Source organism: Acomys minous, assembly GCF_964271855.1.
Source record: "Acomys minous genome assembly, chromosome: 3".
Lineage (NCBI taxonomy): Eukaryota > Metazoa > Chordata > Mammalia > Rodentia > Muridae > Acomys > Acomys minous.
This window is the reverse complement of record NC_140485.1, coordinates 21,845,024-21,867,273: the sequence shown is the minus strand read 5'-3', so window position 1 is coordinate 21,867,273 and position 22,250 is coordinate 21,845,024. Positions and strand designations below refer to the sequence as shown.

General features: G+C 47.8%; 1 protein-coding gene across 3 annotated transcripts in view; it reads left to right on the top strand.

Moving 5' to 3' along the window:
• The window catches only part of BLVRA (biliverdin reductase A), a 28,773-nt gene extending 6,523 nt beyond the window's left edge, over positions 1-22,250 (top strand). For 2 of the 3 annotated variants that reach the window (XM_084775277.1, XM_084775279.1), the window contains exons 2-8: positions 2,238-2,273; positions 4,000-4,118; positions 6,986-7,105; positions 7,837-7,934; positions 15,901-16,008; positions 19,313-19,484; positions 21,498-22,250. In XM_084775277.1, coding sequence (XP_084631403.1) covers positions 2,244-2,273; positions 4,000-4,118; positions 6,986-7,105; positions 7,837-7,934; positions 15,901-16,008; positions 19,313-19,484; positions 21,498-21,822 — 972 coding nt within the window. In that variant the 5' untranslated portion in view covers positions 2,238-2,243 and the 3' untranslated portion in view covers positions 21,823-22,250. Of the gene's footprint in view, positions 1-1,231; positions 1,418-2,237; positions 2,274-3,999; positions 4,119-6,985; positions 7,106-7,836; positions 7,935-15,900; positions 16,009-19,312; positions 19,485-21,497 lie in introns of all 3 variants that reach the window. The other variant, XM_084775278.1, reaches the window with a different exon arrangement.

Genomic DNA, 22,250 nt, shown 5'->3' with positions numbered 1-22,250 from the left:
GAGTTCGAGGCCAGCCTGGTCTACAAAGTGAGTCCAGGACAGCCAAGGCTACACAGAGAGACCCTGTCTCGAAAAACCAAAAAAAAAAAAAAGATTTAATAAACATTAGCACTCATAATCTACAAAGCAAACAATATTGTGCTAGAAGGTTCCGCCCATAATTAATGGAATTTCCATAATCCAAGAAGTTTTTTAAACTACTGAACTAGAATACTAGGGCTTCTTTTTTATTGTAGAAGATTGTCCTGGTAAATAACAGATCTTTTTCTTTGCATTCCTGAACAACACACTGAAGCCATGTGGTAGACAACAGTGTTGCCAGGGGGATTCCAACGGCTAGAAAACTAAGACATACATGAACTTTTAGAACTAAAAAACACATTTTCTCAAACTTCCATGACTGAGAGACAGACTTACTGCTAATACTGTGATGTATGCAATCCCAGACTTTCCTGTGTGGTTGTTCTCCATAGGTCTCAGTGAAAACAGGGCAGAGCAGGAGGGACGCTCAGAGTTTGAGGTCAGCCTAGGCTGCAGAATGAGTTTCATGCCAACATGGGCTACAAAGTGAGACCTGTCCTAAAAAAAATTAAATACACACACACACACACACACTCCTGCCTGATAAGAGAGAAAAAGTGGAACAAAAGGAAAGGAATTGTTGTTGGTCTTTATTGTAGACAAATAGGCAGAGTGAGGAAATCAGTGAGTGTGGAAGGGTGGAGGCTCAATTTTCTTATCAATTATATTTTATTATGAACTTATTAAATGAGCCTAACCTCTCTAACAACCCTACTAACCCAAACAATCAGAAAAGGATACTAAAGAGCACTACAAGGAAACTTTAAGGATATAAGTCCCTGGAGTAGTCAGCAGGGTTTCAGCAGACCAGCAATTCCACCAAAGTTGCTGCTAGAACCAGGAGCAGCAGCTGGAACCTCAAGCCTCAGCTGGAGTCCAAAGCCTTGAAACTTTCCCTGGAGCAGTTCTCTTTAGGAGCCTCTTGAAGTGCAAGGATTAACAGCCAAAAACCAAGTCCCAACCAAAAGCCCCCTCTCCTGTTTTGGGCATATGTTCAAGGGTGTTTTTCACCAAGCTCTCCCACGAAGCAGTTTGACTTCTATGTGGAAAAACATCCTGCTTTCTCACATCTAAGGGGTAAACATCCTGCCCTCTTCTGCATCCCACACTTGGGATCAAAACAGAAACAGGTTTATCTCCCCTTCCCAAGGGTGCAGCCAATGACGTACTTCAGAGTACCACTGCCTCCACCCACACTGCTCTGAAGGCATAGGAGGGACTCAGACCAAGGCTGGGGTATGGCAGAGGCAGCTGGAGCACTCCCATGCCTCCTCCAGGGCTGTAGCAGCTGTGGCCAAACACGCTTTGTTGATGAGCTGTTGGGAGAACTGTGCAGGTGAGACGGTGACCCGGCTCGGCTTCCTTTCCTAATCCTCCTTCAGTGATTCTTTATTGGCCAAACACCATTGCCAAGAGATCCATTGCCTCTGTCCATACAGTATGGAGGTTCTCAAAGATTGTTTTTTTGGGTTTTGTTTTGTTTTGTTTTTGAGACAGGGTCTCTCTGTGTTAGCTTTGGCTGTCCTGGACTCATTTAGACCAGGCTAGCCTCGAACTCACAGAGATCGCCTGCCTCCCGAGTGCTAGGATTAAAGGCATGCACCACCATGCTCAGCTAAAAAGGAATTTTTTTTTTTTTTTTTTGGAGACAGGGTTTCTCTGTGTAGCCTTGGCTGTCCTGGATTCCCTTTGTAGACCAGGCTAGCCTCGAGCTCACAACAATCCACCTGCCTCTGCCTCCCGAGTGCTAGGATTAACGGTGTGCGCCACCACCGCCCAGCCTACAAAGGAATTCTTAACTTACTGTCCACGGCAAGCTGTGGAGAGCATACCAGGCTTGCAGGTCTTGCGAGTCTGCACCTGTGTGGTTGAGTACCTCTGCTCCTTGTGAGTGACCCTTCACCCATATTCCTGTTGATGAGTTTTAAGTGACCCAATTAAAAACTTGCTCCGTCACCAAATCAGACATGGGAATAGTTGTTCTTTGGTCTGTCCAGGGCTCCCTTTTTGGAGTGAGTGAATGTGTGTGTACGCCTCACACACAACAGCTCCCTCTGGCAGTGTTAAGTTGACATCTGAAGCTAAGTGTGAAGACCGTCTCACAGAGCATTTGTGCCAGAACTCCCAGGGTCCTGAGCCTCTTTCTATCTTTACAGACACTGATGGAAGAGGCCAAGATGAACGCTGCTGAGGTGAGTCCCACGCAGAGGGCTTTTACAGATACCTTTGCTGCAACGTGCCGTATTTTGCTCATAGGTTATCCTTTCTCTCTCCAGGTTTTTAAAAAAAAAAAAAAACATTTCCCCTAGGCCACCTCCTTGCACATGGCTGTGGGTGAGAGAGGACGTTAGCTCCCCTGAGTTTTCATTTGTGCCTGCTGTGGGTCACTCTGCTGCCTCCGCCTCTCCCTTTCAGTCCCTAGCCATGGAGTGAGAGGTCTTCCTCCGCTGTGTGCTCCTGGCATGGCGTGCTTGCCTTCCAGGCCTGTACAACAAGGCCCACTAATCAGTGATAATGTTTCCAGGGTCTGTTATTGCACCTACTTAAGATATTCTCTGCCGCCTGCCCCAACACACACACACACACACACACACACACACACACACACACACACACACCCCGCAAAGAGTTTAGAAACAGCCAAACATGTGCACATGGCTCCAGGAGATAGAGGAAGCATGAGGACCTCCTGGATTCTTATCTGTGTCCACCTACCTTAAGTCAGGCCGTGCGGCAGGGCGTGGACCGAAGTGGAAGGGTTCATAGCCTGGAACCTCCAAAATAAGAAGTCAACACAAGCCTTTTTATATAGTGATTATTTCAGATATTTGCTATAGTCACAAAAAGTTCACAAAACCATTGGGCATAATCTTCGGGAATTGTCTCTGTATGGCATTCTGTCTCAGGTCACTTCTTAGATACTTTCCCGTGACTTTCTATGTAACCTTCTCTAGCCACCAACCTCAATTGCCCCGTTACTCCCTCTCAGATTCATGGTCTCTTTTTCATTAATTATAATTGTTACATATATATGTGTGTGCACAAATAGAACTGGGTTTAGTGACTGTGGTGGTAATGTATTCGGATTATAATGTGTTGTTGTTATGTAGGCTTTTTTAAAAATGGACTTTTTTTTTCTACTCTAGTTTATTAACATCTGTCTTCTAGCAGCATATCTAATTACTGTTTAAGCTAACAGAGTAGAGTGAATATGAAGGTGGCTGGAACTCAGCCATGGTAAGGACTTAAAACAACATGGGTCTTGAGTCTAAAGAGGTGTCTTCTGCCAAGTGTGGTGGCACACGCCTGTAATCTCAACACTCTGGGAGAGGCAGAGGCTGACAGATCACTGGGAGTTCGAGGCCAGCCTGGTCTACAAAGCCAGTCCAGGACAGCAAAGGCTACACAGAGAAACCCTGTCTTGAAAGAGAGCGAATGAGGGGGCCGGGAGGGAGCGGGGGAGGGAGAGGGAGACAGAGGGGTGTTCCTGTGTGCCCTGGTCTGTCAGCCTCTTGCACAGCAGCTGATGCCTCCGAATGACTCATAGCTGATTAGAGTCTTGTCTCTAGAGCCTGGATTCCGGTAGGGTGGAGGTGCCATATCAGACTGGTTTATAGCAGAAAGTCCCCAGTCTGTGGAGGAGTGGTTGGTCGGAGATAGAGCCAAATGGGTGGGTCCTTCTGGTACATGCCTGGAAGATCTTCAACACAGACATGGGCAGAGCCCTTTCCAAATGTGCTTTGGGTCTGGTTCTCTGGTGCCTGAGACCTGGCTTCTAGTGTGGTCTTACCCCAACTCTTATATGTCCAGGGTCTGGTAAGCTTTCCCTGCCAGAACCCAACCTGGTCCTCAGTTTGGGTGTACTCCATTAGATGCCTGGACTGTCTTCAAACCCCATGTTGGTCTTTGGTATTTCAGCGTGAGAGGAGGTTTGGTGTGGTGGTGGTTGGTGTTGGCAGAGCTGGCTCCGTGAGGATCAGGGACTTGCGGGATCCACACTCCTCAGCACTCCTGAACCTGATTGGGTTTGTGTCCAGGTAAGGCCCGCTAGCCATGGAAATCGCAGTGAGTGGCAGTGCCACACGGCATGGAGATTTTCTAGACCCAGGGTAAGGGAAAGCCAGCGACTCCAGAAAGCCACGCAGAGTGGTCCCTAGAAACTAATTTGGAACCATCTGGGAGCTCAAGAGTCAGGGGTCTACAGCTGCATGTCCAGTGAGTGATGCCCACTGCACGTCCCACATGGAGCATTAATCAGCATGGTGTTTGTTTACCACAGAAGGTGCAGTGAGCACATGGTAAGTTTGGCCTGAAGGAAGTTGATAAGTTTAGGTCATTTGCCATTCTGTCATTCCAGAAGGTCATGCCAGTGGCTTTGTACATTATACAGTTTTAAAATCATCCTCAGTACCAACTCCAGTTCAAGATAAGAAAGCAGGGCCTGGAGAGATGGCTCAGAGGTTAAGAGCACTGACTGCACTTCCAGAAGTCCTGAGTTCAATACCCAGCAACTACATGGTGGCTCACAACCATCTATAATGTGATCTAATGCCCTCTTCTGGCCTGCAGGTGTACATATAGGCGGAACACTGTATGCATAATAAATAAAGCTCTAAGAAATATTTTTAGAAAAAGATAAGAAAGCAGAGACAGAGCCAGGCATGGTGGCGCACACCTTTAATCCCAGCACTCAGGAAGCAGAGGCAGGCAGATCCCTGAGTTTGAGGCCAGCCTGGTCTACAAAGTGAGTCCAGGACAGCCAAGGCTACACAGAGAAACCCTGTCTTGAAAAAAAAAAACTAAACTAAACAAAACAAAAAGCAGAGACAGAAAGAATCAGTAATCTTGTTGAGGTCATAACAACTGGAAAATCCAAGAATTACATTTAATGAAAAGTGTTTGAGTCTAACACTATGTGCTCTTTTCAGGCTGGTGGTTGACCTGAACTTCCTTTTTTATTAATTTTTATGCGAATTATTAGGTCTCACTATGGCATTTTAAAGCAGAATTTGTTTTAGTCTCTTCTTCCTCCTAACTCCCTACGCCAAGTACCTTCCTGCTTTTATTGCATTTTTCTGTATGGATTTTTTTTTTAAACTATAACTCAGTGGAAGCTAAATCTTAATCCTCCTCCTCCTTTCTTTCTTCATGGTCAGGTCTGTTCCCACCCCACTAAGTATCTGCAACATCAGATTAATTTTGAGGTAGACACAGGGAGTGTGATGCTGCGGCAGTGACCATTTCAGGCACATCTCTATTTCCAGTGGTCCAGAAGAACATCAAATAATTTTATCCCTGGCTGTTGTGAAACTCACTCTGTAGACCAGGCTGGCCTCGAACTCCCAGCGATCCGTCTGCCTCTGCCTCCCATGTGCTGGGATTAAAGGTGTGCGCCACCACCACCCAGCTCAGTCATTCTTCCAGTCTCGCTGACTTGTCTTGGCCCTATTCCAGGGATGAGAGAAAACCATGTGTGCTGGAATCTTCTTAGTCCTTTTTTCCCTGTCAGACTCAAGGTGGGAAGGGTGGGGCTGCTTGCAACAGGAAAATCATGATTAATATTAGCCAACACACCCTACTGGACCTTTTTCTAAAGATGGAATCAAATATAATGTGCCCTCAAGATTGAAGCGGGAGTATCTTTTTTTCTTTCTTTTTCTTAAGATATATTTATTATATATACAGTGTTCTGCCTGCATGTACCCTGCACTCCAGAAGAGAGCACCAGATCTCATAGATGGTTGTGAGCCACCATCTGATTGGTAGGAATTGAACTCAGGACCTCTGGAAGAGCAGCCAGGGCGAGTAACCTCTGAGCCATCTCTCCAGGCCAATATCTTTTCTCTTAAGCCCCAGTTAGCCACCACGGCGCGTACCTTGAGACCTCCTCAACGTCCTCAATCATGTGGGAAGATGGCCCACTCACAGTCCTGCTTTACTACATCCTGCTGTTGTTACACTCTTGCCTGTGACCTCCTTGCTGGCTTCTATTCTCCCCTAGAAAGCCTGTGTAGAAACCCAAGATTAGATGTGCTTCCCTGTGCTTCCCCAGCCTCCCATCCGTTCTTGTCTCAATCTCACTTAGTCGTTTTGTTGGTCCTCCTACTGCTGCTGCTGCGTATGCTGTGTCTCCATGCCTCTGTCAGAACGTGAGCTCATTCGCCATGTTTTCTCCTCCAGTGCCCAGCACACAGTAGGCAAATGATAAGTCTTGGGAAAATCTAGCAGTGTAGATTGAGTAGCCCGTCGATGGGAACGTCTGCTGGCTGCCCCATGTTGCTTTGTCACGGCATCCTTCTAGGACCACTCACTCCCTACAGCTTTTATTCTGGGGAATGGTACAGAGTGGCTCTTTTACTGTTGTGTTCTCTGTCATAGTGATTGTCCCTTAGGTTTCCATCCGGGTCCCACTGGTCAGCTGTGGCGGGTGCAGCCTCTGGAGAAGCTTGCTTTTCTCCTGCTGGTCACCAAGCCTTGAAGTCTGTGAAGGAGCCTGGAGTATATGGTAGTTTATACCAGGGTGACGCGTGTGTGAGACTTGGCTTGGTATGGTAGTCATAGCATCTCACCAGGAGCTTAATACGAAATGACCACAAAGATCCTTTTGTGTGAAATGCCAAAGGTCTGGTTCTTTTTATTTTAGAGAAGTAACTCGGAAGGCTGCTGGTTTCTATAAGCTATTGGTGGCCATGTTGGCATTCCATGCCAGGTCCCCTGTCTTCAACCCTAACACTCCCTGCCTTCCTCACTCTACAGTAGAAAATACCCAGGAACAGGGAGGAGGAAATTGATTTCTTACTTTCCAAAAGCACATCCTGGGGATTGTTAGGAGCGGGGAGAGGATAGCTCAATTAGTATAAGCTTTGGCTCTGTCTGCTTTTGAGGCTTTGTTATTCTGAAACAGACGAGAGCTCGGGAGCCTTGATGGCGTACGGCAGATTTCTTTGGAAGACGCTCTCTGCAGTCAAGAGATTGATGTCGCCTACATTTGCAGTGAGAGTTCCAGCCATGAAGACTATATAAGGTAGGTTTCTTGATGCAAGTAGCCTTTGCCTACAAGTGGAGAGAAGACTGAGCAAGCTAAACCTATGCAAATGGGGCTTAATGGTCAACACAGGAAATTCTGGTTGTCCTGTGACCTTTAAAAATTACAGTCAGGAGCCAGGCATGGTGGCACACACCTTTAATGCCAGCACTCGGGTGGGAGGCAGAGACAGGCAGATTGCTATGAGTTCAAGGCCAGCCTGCTCTACAAAGCAAGTCCAGGACAGTCAAGACTACACAGAGAAACCCTGTCTCGAAAAGCCAAAAAAAAAAAAATTAGTCAAGAAACCGGGTGTGGTGGCGCATGCCTTTAATCCCAGCACTCAGGAGGCAGAGGTAGGCGGATTGATGTGAGTTCTTGGCCAGCCTGGTCTACATAGTAAATTTCAGGACACCTAAGACTACATAGTGAAACCATCTCCATAAAAAGGAGGGGAGCAGGGGATGAAATAAACCCTTCCATCCCAAGTTGCTTTTGGTCATAGTGCTTCTCACAGTAACAGAAAGCCAACTAGAGTTTGGATGTTGATGAATTATTTTATAACTGGAAAAGTGCTGTGTAGATGACTCTATTTTGCAGGGCTCTGACTCTTGGCTGTTTGTTCTGTTCACACACAGGCTCTTGTGCATTGACAGCGCTGTGTTCTCTGTCATACGGGGCATTTGAGCATTTACTTGAAGTGTCCTTTCTCTGTGTTTGTGTTTTCAAAGGCAGTTTCTTCAGGCTGGCAAGCATGTCCTCGTGGAATACCCCATGACGTTGTCATTGACAGCTGCCCAGGACCTGTGGGAGCTGGCTGCACAGAAAGGTGACGTATTCTCTGCCCCTGTGCGAGACTCTAGGGCACCATCTTTCTGCCTTTCCAGTAAGTCGCCTTATCTGCATCTGCGTTGGTGCCGAATTCCCCATCTCCCTGCTGCTCCAGGCTGTGGGTGCAGAGGGCAGGGCGTGGGAGAGTTTGTGGACTCTTGGCTTTGCTTTGATGAAACCTTGTCTCAAAAAAAGCAAAATAAAGTAAAATAAACACACTGTATGCTTAGTTCTCATAAAAAGTATTGGGGTTAGAGATCTTTGTTTACTGAAGTTGGTAACTTATGAAGAAAAGAGATTTACTTAGCTCATACCCCATATAGCTGAAGGTTGGACGTCCAGAGTCAAGCACCTGCATCCATCTGGTGTCTCAGAGTTTCTGGTTCTCCGTGCAGCAGGACTAAGAGCAGTTTGGAAAGACCCAAAATCCTTATGTGCTGTCTTCTATTTTACCAATTCTACTTTAAGGTTTCCCCTTGAGTTTTCTTTTCTTTTCTTTTCTTCTTCTTCTTCTTCTTCTTCTTCTTTTTTTTTTTTTTTTTTTTTTTTTTTTTTTTTTTTTTTTGGTTTTTCAAGACAGGGTTTCTCTGTGTAGCCTTGGCTGTCCTGGACTCACTTTGTAGACCAGGCTGGCCTCAAACTCACAGCAATCCTCCTGCCTCTGCCTCCCGAGTGCTGGAATTAAAAGTGTGGGCCGCCTGGCTTCCCCTTGAGTTTTTTAGATGGGTTTTTATGTTTTTCAATTCTATCTTCATTTTGCCTTGAGTTTTCTTCAATATTTCTGTCTCTTTACTGAACTTAGTTTTCAAGTCCCTAATTGCTCTTGTCATTTTGTTCAGCCTTATGCTTGTGTTTTCTTGGCCATCACTCAGGTGTTTGTTGCTATTCTTTTTCTTTTAAAAAAAAAATTGCCAGATGGTGGTGCCGCATGCCCATCCTAGCACTCAGGAGGCAGAGGCAGGCCGATCGCTGTGAGTTCGAGGACAGCCTGGTCTACAAAGTTAGTCCAAGACAGCCAATGATACACAGAGAAACCCTGTCTCAAAAAATAAATAAATAAAATTATTCATTGTTAAGCAAGTTAAGAATTACAGGCTGAGGCCTGGTAGTGGTGGCACACGCCTTTAATCCCAGCACTCGGGAGGCAGAGGCAGGTAGATCTCTGTGAGTTCGAAGCCAGCCTGGTCTACAAAATGAATCCAGGACAGCCAAGGCTACACAGCGAAACCCTGTCTCAAAAAACCAAAAAAAAAAAAAAAAAAAGAATTACAGGCCGAAGTTAAAAATTCTCCACTAGCCTCCATCTCCGCCCTGCCCTCGGAATTTATTGCCCCCATCCCACCCTACTTGGAATTTACTACCTCAGACCCCCATTCACATAAAAGGTCACCTATTGTTAGCCTGTCACTTGATAACTAACCACGTTACTGAGTTCTGCTTCTGTAAAGGGCGTTCAAACCCTCTGCTTTTACAGAACGAGGTCTTCCATCTCCTCGGAGCTTGGTGGACCCCGGCGCATCAGCTCAATAAAATTCCTTTGCTTTTGCATTGACTCTGGACTCTGACTCTCAACTGGGCTTCCAGGAATAGACTCTAACAATCTGAGTCTAACATTAGGACTGTTTTGAGCCCTGTGAGAAACTCCCACAGTGTTCCCCCATGACAGTAAGTTCTGAGCCGTGCTAGCAGTGTGTAGGGGTGCCTTCACATCCTGGCCAGCAATTTTTTGGCCTTTAAAAAAAAAATAATAGTCATTCTAAATGGAAGAAGTGATATTTTATTGTGGGTTATATCTTCATTTCCTTAATGATAAATGTTGAGCTTTTTTTTTTTTTCTGTAGCTGCTGGTCATCTGCATGTCTTCTTTAGAGAAATTTGTATGCATATTACCTATTTTTAATTTTCTAAATTTTATTATTACCATTTTCCCTGTGGAATTTTGTATTTTTTTTCTGGATATTACCCTTTACTGAATCTATATTTTACAAGTATTTTAATTTTGTATATGGACTTTTTATTCTGTTAATTGTTACATATAAATGTTAGTTTGCTGTCATATCACTTTAGTTGTTTATCTTTTATAGTCTATAGTTTTGTGTCTTACCTAAGAAATTTGTGCCTAGTCCAGTTGTGATTTGAGTAAGAAATAGGCTCTAAAGTGAGTCTAGGACAGCCAAGGCTACACAGAGAAGCCCTGTCTCAAAAAACAAAAACAAAAACAAAAAGCAAAAAGAAAGAAAGACAGAAAGAAAGGAAGAGGCTCTAATTTGAACACTTGGCTCCCAGTTAGTGGCACTGTTAGGCGAGGTTTAAGAAATAAGTCTGGAGCCAGGCATGGTGGCACACTCCTGTAATCCCAGCACTTGGGAGGCAGAGGCAGGCGGATCTCTGTGAGTTCAAGGCCAGCACAGTCTATAATGCTAGTCCAGAACAGCCAGGGCTACACAGTGAATCCCTGTCTCAAAAAATGAAAAACAAACAAACAAAAAAGAATAAGTCTGGAAGTCTGAGATTATACAGACGTGTCCTTTTCCAGTTCTCCCTCTCCCCTCTGTGCTTTGTGATTTTGATTAAATAGTGCTTCACTGCACTTCCTGCTGCTGTCCCTGCTGCCTGTCTCTGTGCCTCCTACCTGCTGCCTGTCTCTGTGCCTCCTACCTGCTGCCTGTCTCTGTGCCTCCTACCTGCTGCCTGTCTCTGTGCCTCCTACCTGCTGCCTGTCTCTGTGCCTCCTACCTGCTGCCTGTCTCTGTGCCTCCTACCTGCTGCCTGTCTCTGTGCCTCCTACCTGCTGCCTGTCTCTGTGCCTCCTACCTGCTGCCTGTCTCTGTGCCTCCTACCTGCTGCCTGTCTCTGTGCCTCCTACCTGCTGCCTGTCTCTGTGCCTCCTACCTGCTGCCTGTCTCTGTGCCTCCTACCTGCTGCCTGTCTCTGTGCCTCCTACCTGCTGCCTGTCTCTGTGCCTCCTACCTGCTGCCTGTCTCTGTGCCTCCTACCTGCTGCCTGTCTCTGTGCCTCCTACCTGCTGCCTGTCTCTGTGCCTCCTACCTGCTGCCTGTCTCTGTGCCTCCTACCTGCTGCCTGTCTCTGTGCCTCCTACCTGCTGCCTGTCTCTGTGCCTCCTACCTGCTGCCTGTCTCTGTGCCTCCTACCTGCTGCCTGTCTCTGTGTCTCCTACCTGCTGCCTGTCTCTGTGCCTCCTACCTGCTGCCTGTCTCTGTGCCTCCTACCTGCTGCCTGTCTCTGTGCCTCCTACCTGCTGCCTGTCTCTGTGCCTCCTACCTGCTGCCTGTCTCTGTGCCTCCTACCTGCTGCCTGTCTCTGTGCCTCCTACCTGCTGCCTGTCTCTGTGCCTCCTACCTGCTGCCTGTCTCTGTGCCTCCTACCTGCTGCCTGTCTCTGTGCCTCCTACCTGCTGCCTGTCTCTGTGCCTCCTACCTGCTGCCTGTCTCTGTGCCTCCTACCTGCTGCCTGTCTCTGTGCCTCCTACCTGCTGCCTGTCTCTGTGCCTCCTACCTGCTGCCTGTCTCTGTGCCTCCTACCTGCTGCCTGTCTCTGTGCCTCCTACCTGCTGCCTGTCTCTGTGCCTCCTACCTGCTGCCTGTCTCTGTGCCTCCTACCTGCTGCCTGTCTCTGTGCCTCCTACCTGCTGCCTGTCTCTGTGCCTCCTACCTGCTGCCTGTCTCTGTGCCTCCTACCTGCTGCCTGTCTCTGTGTCTCCTACCTGCTGCCTGTCTCTGTGCCTCCTACCTGCTGCCTGTCTCTGTGCCTCCTACCTGCTGCCTGTCTCTGTGCCTCCTACCTGCTGCCTGTCTCTGTGCCTCCTACCTGCTGCCTGTCTCTGTGTCTCCTGTGCCTCCTACCTGCTGCCTGTCTCTGTGTCTCCTACCTGCTGCCTGTCTCTGTGCCTCCTACCTGCTGCCTGTCTCTGTGCCTCCTACCTGCTGCCTGTCTCTGTGCCTCCTACCTGCTGCCTGTCTCTGTGCCTCCTACCTGCTGCCTGTCTCTGTGCCTCCTACCTGCTGCCTGTCTCTGTGTCTCCTACCTGCTGCCTGTCTCTGTGCCTCCTACCTGCTGCCTGTCTCTGTGCCTCCTACCTGCTGCCTGTCTCGGTGCCTCCTACCTGCTGCCTGTCTCGGTGCCTCCTACCTGCTGCCTGTCTCGGTGCCTCCTACCTGCTGCCTGTCTCGGTGCCTCCTACCTGCTGCCTGTCTCTGTGCCTCCTACCTGCTGCCTGTCTCTGTGCCTCCTACCTGCTGCCTGTCTCTGTGCCTCCTACCTGCTGCCTGTCTCTGTGCCTCCTACCTGCTGCCTGTCTCTGTGCCTCCTACCTGCTGCCTGTCTCTGTGCCTCCTACCTGCTGCCTGTCTCTGTGCCTCCTACCTGCTGCCTGTCTCTGTGCCTCCTACCTGCTGCCTGTCTCTGTGCCTCCTACCTGCTGCCTGTCTCGGTGCCTCCTACCTGCTGCCTGTCTCGGTGCCTCCTACCTGCTGCCTGTCTCTGTGCCTCCTACCTGCTGCCTGTCTCTGTGCCTCCTACCTGCTGCCTGTCTCGGTGCCTCCTACCTGCTGCCTGTCTCGGTGCCTCCTACCTGCTGCCTGTCTCGGTGCCTCCTACCTGCTGCCTGTCTCTGTGCCTCCTACCTGCTGCCTGTCTCTGTGCCTCCTACCTGCTGCCTGTCTCTGTGCCTCCTACCTGCTGCCTGTCTCTGTGCCTCCTACCTGCTGCCTGTCTCTGTGCCTCCTACCTGCTGCCTGTCTCTGTGTCTCCTACCTGCTGCCTGTCTCTGTGCCTCCTACCTGCTGCCTGTCTCTGTGCCTCCTACCTGCTGCCTGTCTCTGTGTCTCCTGTGCCTCCTACCTGCTGCCTGTCTCTGTGTCTCCTACCTGCTGCCTGTCTCTGTGCCTCCTACCTGCTGCCTGTCTCTGTGCCTCCTACCTGCTGCCTGTCTCTGTGCCTCCTACCTGCTGCCTGTCTCTGTGTCTCCTACCTGCTGCCTGTCTCTGTGCCTCCTACCTGCTGCCTGTCTCTGTGCCTCCTACCTGCTGCCTGTCTCTGTGCCTCCTACCTGCTGCCTGTCTCTGTGTCTCCTACCTGCTGCCTGTCTCTGTGCCTCCTACCTGTTGCCTGTCTCTGTGTCTCCTACCTGCTGCCTGTCTCTGTGTCTCCTACCTGCTGCCTGTCTCTGTGCCTCCTACCTGCTGCCTGTCTCTGTGTCTCCTACCTGCTGCCTGTCTCTGTGCCTCCTACCTGCTGCCTGTCTCTGTGCCTCCTACCTGCTGCCTGTCTCGGTGCCTCCTACCTGCTGCCTGTCTCTGTGCCTCCTACCTGCTGCCTGTCTCTGTGCCTCCTACCTGCTGCCTGTCTCTGTGCCTCCTACCTGCTGCCTGTCTCTGTGCCTCCTACCTGCTGCCTGTCTCTGTGCCTCCTACCTGCTGCCTGTCTCTGTGCCTCCTACCTGCTGCCTGTCTCTGTGCCTCCTACCTGCTGCCTGTCTCTGTGCCTCCTACCTGCTGCCTGTCTCTGTGCCTCCTACCTGCTGCCTGTCTCTGTGCCTCCTACCTGCTGCCTGTCTCTGTGCCTCCTACCTGCTGCCTGTCTCTGTGCCTCCTACCTGCTGCCTGTCTCTGTGTCTCCTACCTGCTGCCTGTCTCTGTACCTCCTACCTGCTGCCTGTCTCTGTGCCTCCTACCTGCTGCCTGTCTCTTTGTCTCCTACCTGCTGCCTGTCTCTGTACCTCCTACCTGCTGCCTGTCTCTGTACCTCCTACCTGTTGCCTGTTTCTGTGTCTCCTACCTGCTGCCTGTCTCTGTGTCTCCTACCTGCTGCCTGTCTCTGTGTCTCCTACCTGCTGCCTGTCTCTGTACCTCCTACCTGCTGCCTGTCTCTGTGTCTCCTACCTGCTGCCTGTCTCTGTGCCTCCTACCTGCTGCCTGTCTCTGTGCCTCCTACCTGCTGCCTGTCTCTGTGCCTCCTACCTGCCGCCATGCCTCCTATTCTGATGGAATCTTAAACTCTTGCTAAGTTGTTTCTGCAGATGGTATTTTATCACAGCAACAGAGCCAGTGTTCTCAAGAATCAACCATATGTTTTCGTGTCTTGTTTCGTAGTTTTTGAGCTTATAATTAAGTATTTAATATGTGGTGAGCTGATTTTGATAAGTGTGTAGTGTAGTACTTTGTATGTGAATATCTACTTTTCCAAGTATCACTTATTGAAAAAATTATCTTTCATAACATTTTGTGTGGCAGCAGTTTCTTCGTGTAACATTTAAAGCACAAGGAAAGTAAAAGTATAAAACTGTCGGGCTGGGGAGATGGCTCAGAGATTAAGAGCACCGGCTAAAGGTCCTGAGTTCAATTCCCAGGAACTACTTGGTGGCTCACCACCATCTATAATGAGATCTGGTGTCTTTTTCTGGCGTGCAGGCGTTACATGCAGGCAGAACACTGTCTACATAGTGTGTGTGTGTGTGTGTGTGTGTGTGTGTGTGTGTGTGTGTATATATATATATGTATTTTAAAGTATAAAACTGTCAAAATGTAGTTGATGCTTCAAAGGAAAGACTGAACGATATGAAAAGCAAGCTATCTGCAGATGGCATCATTGAGAAAAGTTTAACATTCAGGGTTCCACAAGTGAGAAACAGACCAAACAACCTGACTGGAAAAGTGCACTTTGAGGAAATTTTCATTTTTCAAAGTGGCAAACAAGTAAAACATCACCAGTTTTAAAAGAAATGCAAATGAAGACTACAAAAGATAGCACAGTCATTAGGTCGCTGTGACTACCACAGCCAGCAGAGTTAGATTAGTGGAAAGCAAAAAGGTAGCTCATGGGGAGGCAGAGGCAGGCGGATCACTGAGTTCGAGGACAACCTGGTCTACAAAGCGAGCCCGGGACACAGGCTACACAGAGAGACCCTGTCTTGGGGAAAAAAAAAAAGAAGGTAGTTGAGTTCAACACAACTAACTAGCCACTGCTTGTTCAAACTTCAGGAGTCTGACCCTGAGTAGTTTAGTTTACACATATTTAAGCGTGGCACAATTTGCTGAAAATTTTCCTAGTGATAACTAAATCCCATGTGTACAATAAAGTCTAAAATGGGACTACATCAAAACTCTTTGTAAAGTACATGTGACATCTTCCATGAAGATAGGTTCTTTAGGGGCTGGAGAGATGGCTCAGAGGTTAAGAGCGTTGACTGCTCCTCCAGAGGTCCTGAGTTCAATTCCCAGCAACCACATGGTGGCTCAAAATCATCTATAATGTTATCTGATGCCCTCTTCTGGCCTGCAGGTGTACATGCAGCCAGACTACAGTATACATAATAAATAAAAAAAATAAAAGATAGGTTCTAAGCTGGGCGTGGTGGCGCACTCCTTTAATCCCAGCACTCAGGAGGCAGAGACAGGTGGATTGCTGTGAGTTCAAGGCCAGCCTGGTCTACAAAGCAAGTCCAGGGCAGCCAAGGCTACACAGAGAAACCCTGTCTCGAAAAACAAACAAACAAACAAACAAACAAAAAAAGATAGGCTCTATAGATTGACAAGCACATGAAAGGGTCTGGACACAAAGGTCACCAGGCTGCTGACCATGTCTGCTCTCAGCTTTTTGGGCAGATAACAGGTTGTGCATCCCTCCTTTGAAGGCACAACCCTGTGTGTCTAACACTCCTGGCTCCCCTCTGCTTATCTGTGAGCACAGGAACCCGGACGCCTCCCACACGCACCCTTTATTAACCTGTAAATAAGTGTGCTCAAGGACATAGAGATGTTAGGAGCCTGTCTGTGCACATGAGTGTCAGCTGGGGTGTTCAGGGTAGAGTGCTGCTCTAACCTGTACTCTGGACACTGCGGGCATGCTGTATCTTGTTCCAGAGGAAGAATGACACAACCTCCGGTCACCCAGCTGGCTGTGCACACTGAATAATGGCCCCCTGCTGCTCTATTTTGTCACCACAGGGAAAGTCCTGCATGAGGAGCATGTGGAACTCCTGATGGAAGAATTTGCATTCCTGAAAAAAGAAGTGATGGGGAAAGAGCTGCTGCAAGGGTCTCTTCACTTCACAGGTCAGTGGGAGGCAGGGTTGCTGGTCCCAGGTGGATCCCAAGCCCCACCATCTTCTGTATGACACCGCTGGTAGCAGAAGCCATCCGGGTTAGAGTTGGCAGCTGGGCAGTCTCAGGGGCTCTGCCCAGGTGAGCTGGATGGACATCATCTGCTTCAGTCCTCAAAATGAGGGAAAGTCAGTAAGCTATTGAAACTGAAATCAGGAAGCAATTGAAGACAGCCATGTGCCGACCTGAAAGGAGCATATACTGAAATGCCTCCGCAGTAACTGAACACGCCATTTATGTCCAAAGAGATTAAAGGGTCTAGAGAGACAGCTCAGAGGTTAAGAGTCACTCACTGGCTCAGGTTTGATTCCCAGCATCCACATGGTGGTTTGTAACTGTCTAGAACTCCACTCCCAGGTGATCTGATACCCTTTTCAAGCACTCAAGTGTGCTGCGCAGACCTACATGCAGACAAAACACGCATACACAGAAAATAAAAATAAAGAGGAAAATGTTTAAAAATTTAGATTTAAGGCATAATTCATTAACTTTTTTTGTTTGTTTGTTTTTCGAGACAGGGTTTCTCTGTGTAACCCTGATTGTCCTCAACTTGCTTTGTAGACCAGGCTGGCCTCGAACTCACAGCGATCTGCCTGCCTCTGCCTCTGCCTCCCGAGTGCTGAGATTAAAGGCATGCTCCACTGTGCCCAGCTCATTAACCATTTTTAATAAGTATTGTTTTTATCTAAATTATCTTTAGAGAACTTCATACAAGAACAATAAAAACAGCTTAGCTAGGTGGCGCATGCATTTAATCCCAGCACTCGGGGAGGCAGAGGCAGGTGGGTATTGGTGAGTTTGAAGCCAACCCAGTCTACAAATTGAGTTCAGGACAACCAAAGCTGCTGCTGCTGCTGCTGCTATCGTCGTCGTCGTCGTCGTCGTCGTCGTCGTCGTCATATTTTCTAGTTAGGACAAAACACCTGATACAAGCAGCTTCAGGGCATGTTCATTTTGCTGGCTTGTTGAGGGGAACAGTACAGCGATTGTAGACAGAGGGCATTGGTTATGTTGTATGCTCGGTCAAGAAGCAGAGAGCCATAAGAGCTGGCTGTTAACTCTTTTCTCTTTTTATTCAGTCCCGGTCTTTGCCCATGGTGCACTGAACCACATTCGTGGTTCTTCTTCCTCGGTAAAACCCTCTTAACTCCGTGAAAGACACCCCCAAAGTGTGACTCTAGGCAACTCCAAATCTAATGAAGTGGACAGAGAAGATTTCTCTGTTTTTATCTTTCCTTAATGAGATGTATTCCCTCGATGTAACCTTGAATTAAAAGGTGAGTGAGAAATCTCAAGGGTGCTTCTGTCCCAGTCTTTCAGGCAGAATTTTTCTTGGTGAAATTTTAACTAGGGCTGGAAAGGGAATTCAGGGTTAAGGTGCTGGCCTAGCACAGAGGCAGGCAGGCTCTGGGCTCCGTCCTCACCACTACAGAAGTGAAAGCAAACAATCTTATTTTTTAAGATTTTATTTTATGAGCCGGGCGTGGTGGTGCATGCCTTTAGTCCCAGCACTCAGGAGGCAGAGGCAGGCGGATCGCTGTGAGTTTGAAGCCAGCCTGGTCTACAAAGCAAGTCCAGGACAGCCACGGCTAACACAGAGAGACCCTGTCTTGGGGGGGGGGGGCAGATTTTATTTTATGTATGAGTGCGCTAGCTGCGTGTGCACCTTCATGCCAGAAAAGGGCACCAGATTCCCTGCTGTGAGCCGCCCTGTGGTGGCTGCGGATTGAACTCAGGGCCTCCATCTGCTGAGCCATCTCCCCAGCCCTGGAGGGTCTCTCTATAGAATATTGTAGGTAAAATTTTCCAGAAAGGATTGGGAAATAAATGTTTGGAGAGGGGAATGTTTTCGTACGTCTTATGTAGAGCAAACAGAATGTTTACTCTCTTCCTGCAGCAAATTACAAGGACTTTGGCTATACTAGCCCTTCATCGTGTGTAATTTGGATTTTTATGTCAGTCATCTTTAAGTATTAACTCTAGGTACTTGGGATCTTGGGATCACCTTGGGTTGATTTGTTTCTTGTTCCCCTTGAGTGTATGCGCCTCCCTTCCCCCTTCCCCAGGGCTTTTACCTCAGGAGGCCTTTCTGTGTGGGAGGGCATTCCTGAGCGGTAGGAATGTCTTCCGTCTTGAATTATGTAAGAGCCATGACAAGAAGTGGTATAACCATTAACTTGAGACAGAAACTGCTGAGAATGTGGTATGTATGTGCTGGTTGTTTTTGTTTTGTTTTTTGAGACAGGGTTTCTGTGTGTAGCCTTGGCTGTCCTGGACTCACTTTGTAGACAGGTCAGGCCTTGAACTCACAGCAATCCACCTGCTTCTGCCTCCCGAGTGCCGGGATTAAAGGCGTGCGCCACCACGCCTGGCCTGTGCTCTCTTAAAATGAGACTTACGCTCTTGCTTTTGAAGCCACTGTTCATTATCCTTGTGATGCGGGCAAAGACACGAGCTCAGAAAGGCAAGGGATTCGACAAGGTCACACCTGTGGGACAGAGCCTGGCTGGAATTTCCCTGTGTGGCTCAAGCTTTCCGTGGCTGCTGAGTAACCTGCTGAGCAGACTGCAGCAGATGAAGGCCAGCACAGAGGGAGCCTGTGTGGTACTTAGTTTCCTGTGGCTTCACTCAGCCTTTTGTTGCTTTTATCCCTAACCTGCTATGTTTTAGAGCATCCTTAGTATTTTAAGTATGAATGCCAAAGGCAGAAGATAGATGATGTATGGTTTTAATGTCATAGATAAAAGTCCTTCAAAGTTTAAGATTGGGATTATGTTTAAACCAGGTGTGGTTGCGCACACCTTTAATCCCAGCACTTGGGAGACAGAGGCAGGCAGATTGCTGTGAGTTCGAGGCCAGCCTGGTCTACAAAAATGAGTCCAGGACAGCCAGGACTGTTACACAGAGAAACCCTGTCTTGAAAAACTACACACACACACACCAAAGACAAAGAAACAAACTTTTAAAATATCTCTGGCTGTATTAACTCCTATTGCTAATTTGTCTTATTTTACTAATAACATTGGATACAAATTTTAAATTTTTAATTAAAATACTATTTTTTTCTAAAAAAAAAAAAAACATTTTCCCTTTACACCTGGCTTTTCATCCTTCCATTGATCACGGTACATACATGAGCCATGAGGCAGGGTGTCCCCTTGATCACTAAGCCGTGCCCCTTCACCAACTTCCGGGGCATGACCTTTGTGAGACAGTTCCCTTTCCCAGCCCTCTTAGCATTTGTGTTTTCTTGCAGCTAGCCCACTGGAAGAAGAGAAATTTGGCTTCCCTGCATTCAGTGGCATTTCTCGCCTGACCTGGCTGGTCTGCCTCTTTGGGGAGCTTTCTCTTATTTCTGCCACGTTGGAAGACCGAAAAGAAGATCAGTATCTGAAAATGACTGTGCAGCTCGAGACTCAGAACAAGGGGTGAGTTGTGAGGGGCAGTAAAGGGGACGTCTTAATGCCCTCCGGCTCTCCTGGGCTCGCTCTGTAGACCAGGCTGGCCTCGAACTCACAGAGATCAGCCCACCTCCACCTCCTGAGTGCTGAGATTAAAGGTGTGCGCCACCACGCCCAGCTTTACTTTATTTTTCTATTTATCTTAGAGACAGGATAACACTGTATTGTCCAGGCTATTCCCAAATTCCTAGGCTCAAGCAGTCCTTGTATCTCAGCCCTTTTTGTACCAGAATATACATAAGCATATGCCATTGCTGCTATTGCATATTTTTAGCTATGAGGCAATTAAGAGTTTGAGGCCAGGGGGCTGGAGAAATGGCCCAGAGGTTAAGAGCACTGACTGTTATTCCAAAGGTCCTGAGTTCAATCCCCAGCAACCACATGGTGGCTCACAACTATCTATAAAGAGATCTGGTGCCCTCTTCTGGCCTGCGTGTGTATGTGTAGGCCAAACACTATATACATAATAATTTTTTTTTTTTAATTTTTAAAAAAAAAAGAGTTTGAGGCCAGCCTAGTCTACAAACTGAGTCCAGGACAGTCAAGGCTACCCAGAGAAACCCTGTCTCAAAAAACAAAACAAAACAAAACAAAAAAAGCAAAAGCAATTAAGGAGCAAGAACCATATTGGTATTTTGAGTTGCCTCAAACCTTGACACTCTGTTAAACACTGTTATTTGAATGGATATATGAAGTTGTCTTAAGTAGATAGAACTGTTTGGAATTACTCCAATTTATTTTATCCAGAATTAAAGTAAAAATTGTGATTATGTAGCCCAGGCTGGCCTTCAACATACTGTATAGACTGTATAACCCACCTCAAACATAAGTTCTTACTTCAGCTAGAATTACCAGCATGGCAAGATTGTTCTGTGAACTTTGCAAACTATGCATGGGGACTAATGTTTGGATAAAATTTGATTAGCTTTTTGTTACTTATGAATATTCAATGATGTATTTGCTTGAGATCACAATCAACTTAGGCAGAGATTTCTGTTTTCCATGGCCAGGTGCCATAGCTCTGCTGGGCGAGAGAGAAGGAGGGAGGGAGAGAAGGAGGGAGGGAGGGAGAAGGAGGGAGGAGGGAGAGAAGGAGGGAGGGAGAGAAGGAGGGAGGGAGAGAAGGAGGGAGGGAGGGAGAGAAAGAGGGAGGGAGGGAAGGAGGGAGGGAGGAGGAAGAAAGAAGCAACACAGGTGAAGCAGCGTTTTGGAGAGGCTGGGCCCGTGTCATGTAGAGGAAGTGAAGTAGATACAGCGATGCTTTGCTAACAAGAGGGCTTTTGCTATCGTGTATTCTTTTCTGTGAGAATCCCGTGAAATAACTTGAAAATTCACACACAAGATAACAGCAGTCTGCAGTTTTTCCTGGCTTCTGGTTGCCTTTCTTCCCTATCTGGATTTCCTTAAAGCACCCCATAATATTCAGGGTGCAAAGCAGTGTTTACACAGACGTTACCTAGTGGCAAATAAGTCCCTGGCTAGAGCAGTGTTGGAAACAATCAGGGTGCCACTGAGCCGCCACAGTGAGCCAGCCTTTCAGGAAGATGGGACCTGTCACATGAAGTCAGGCGTGAGCACCCATCTGCTTTCCTGTGTGGTTCTTTTGGGGAGGGCGTGGCATGTGTGTGACAGGCATGTGTTCGTGTGTGTTTGCACATGTGCACATGCATGTGGATGCTGGAGGTTGATGTTGAGTGTTATCTTCTTCCTTGACCAGTCTCCACTTTATTGACTAAGGCAGAATCTTTCACTGAATCCAGACTTGCATATTCTGAGTAGCCAGGCAGCTTGCCAGGGCTCCTGCCTCTGCCTCCTCAGCTCTGGAGTTACAAGCAGGCCTCCATGCCAGCACACTTTGATGTGGGAGCTGAGGCTCTCAGCTCTGGTGCTTGTACCACAAGACTGCGTGTCCTTACCATCTTCCTGCTCTGTCCAGTGAGGTTTTTAACATGAGGATTTGTTTGTTTGTTTGTCTTTCAGACTGTTGTCATGGATTGAAGAGAAAGGGCCCGGCTTAAAAAGAAACAGATACTTAAACTTCCAATTCAAATCTGGGACCCTGGAGAATGTGCCAAATGCAGGAGTCAATAAGAAAATTTTTCTGAAAGATCAGGACATATTTGTCCAGAAGCTCTTGGGCCAGGTCTCTGCGGAGGACCTGGCTGCTGAGAAGCAGCGCATCATCCACTGTTTGGGACTGGCTGACAGCATCCAGAAGCTCTGCCACCCCAACAAGTCAGGGGGAAGCTTCAGTACCCCTGAAAACGGGCCAGGGTTTCATCAACAGTTCACTGTTAGCTCTTAAAATTAAATATGCTGGATAAACAGAGTAAGTGTAGGAGTAGTATGAGCTGGAGCGATCCTGTGGGAAGAAGAAAAGAGCCTTCTGAGGTCAGGGTTTATATTAGTTTCATTTTTCTTCCTAGTAGCAGCCCTGTGAGCTGGATGTAGCCAGTACAGTATTCGCTCTTGTGGAAAAGCTAGCTTGAAGTCATGCAGGCAGGGGGTGGGGGGAGGGGGGGTGTAGATTTGAAGGTCTGTCCTTGTTCCGAACCACTTACCTTAGCTGCATTCTATCCTTTAGGGAATGTGACTGTCCCTCAGTCACAGGGTCACTACTGGTTGCTGGTAATCCTATCTTAGCGACCAGTGGGTAACTTGTGGGTTAGTCACAGGAAGGGTGTCAGCAATAGTAAATGACAAGGACATGAATAAAACGATTACCCCTGTGCA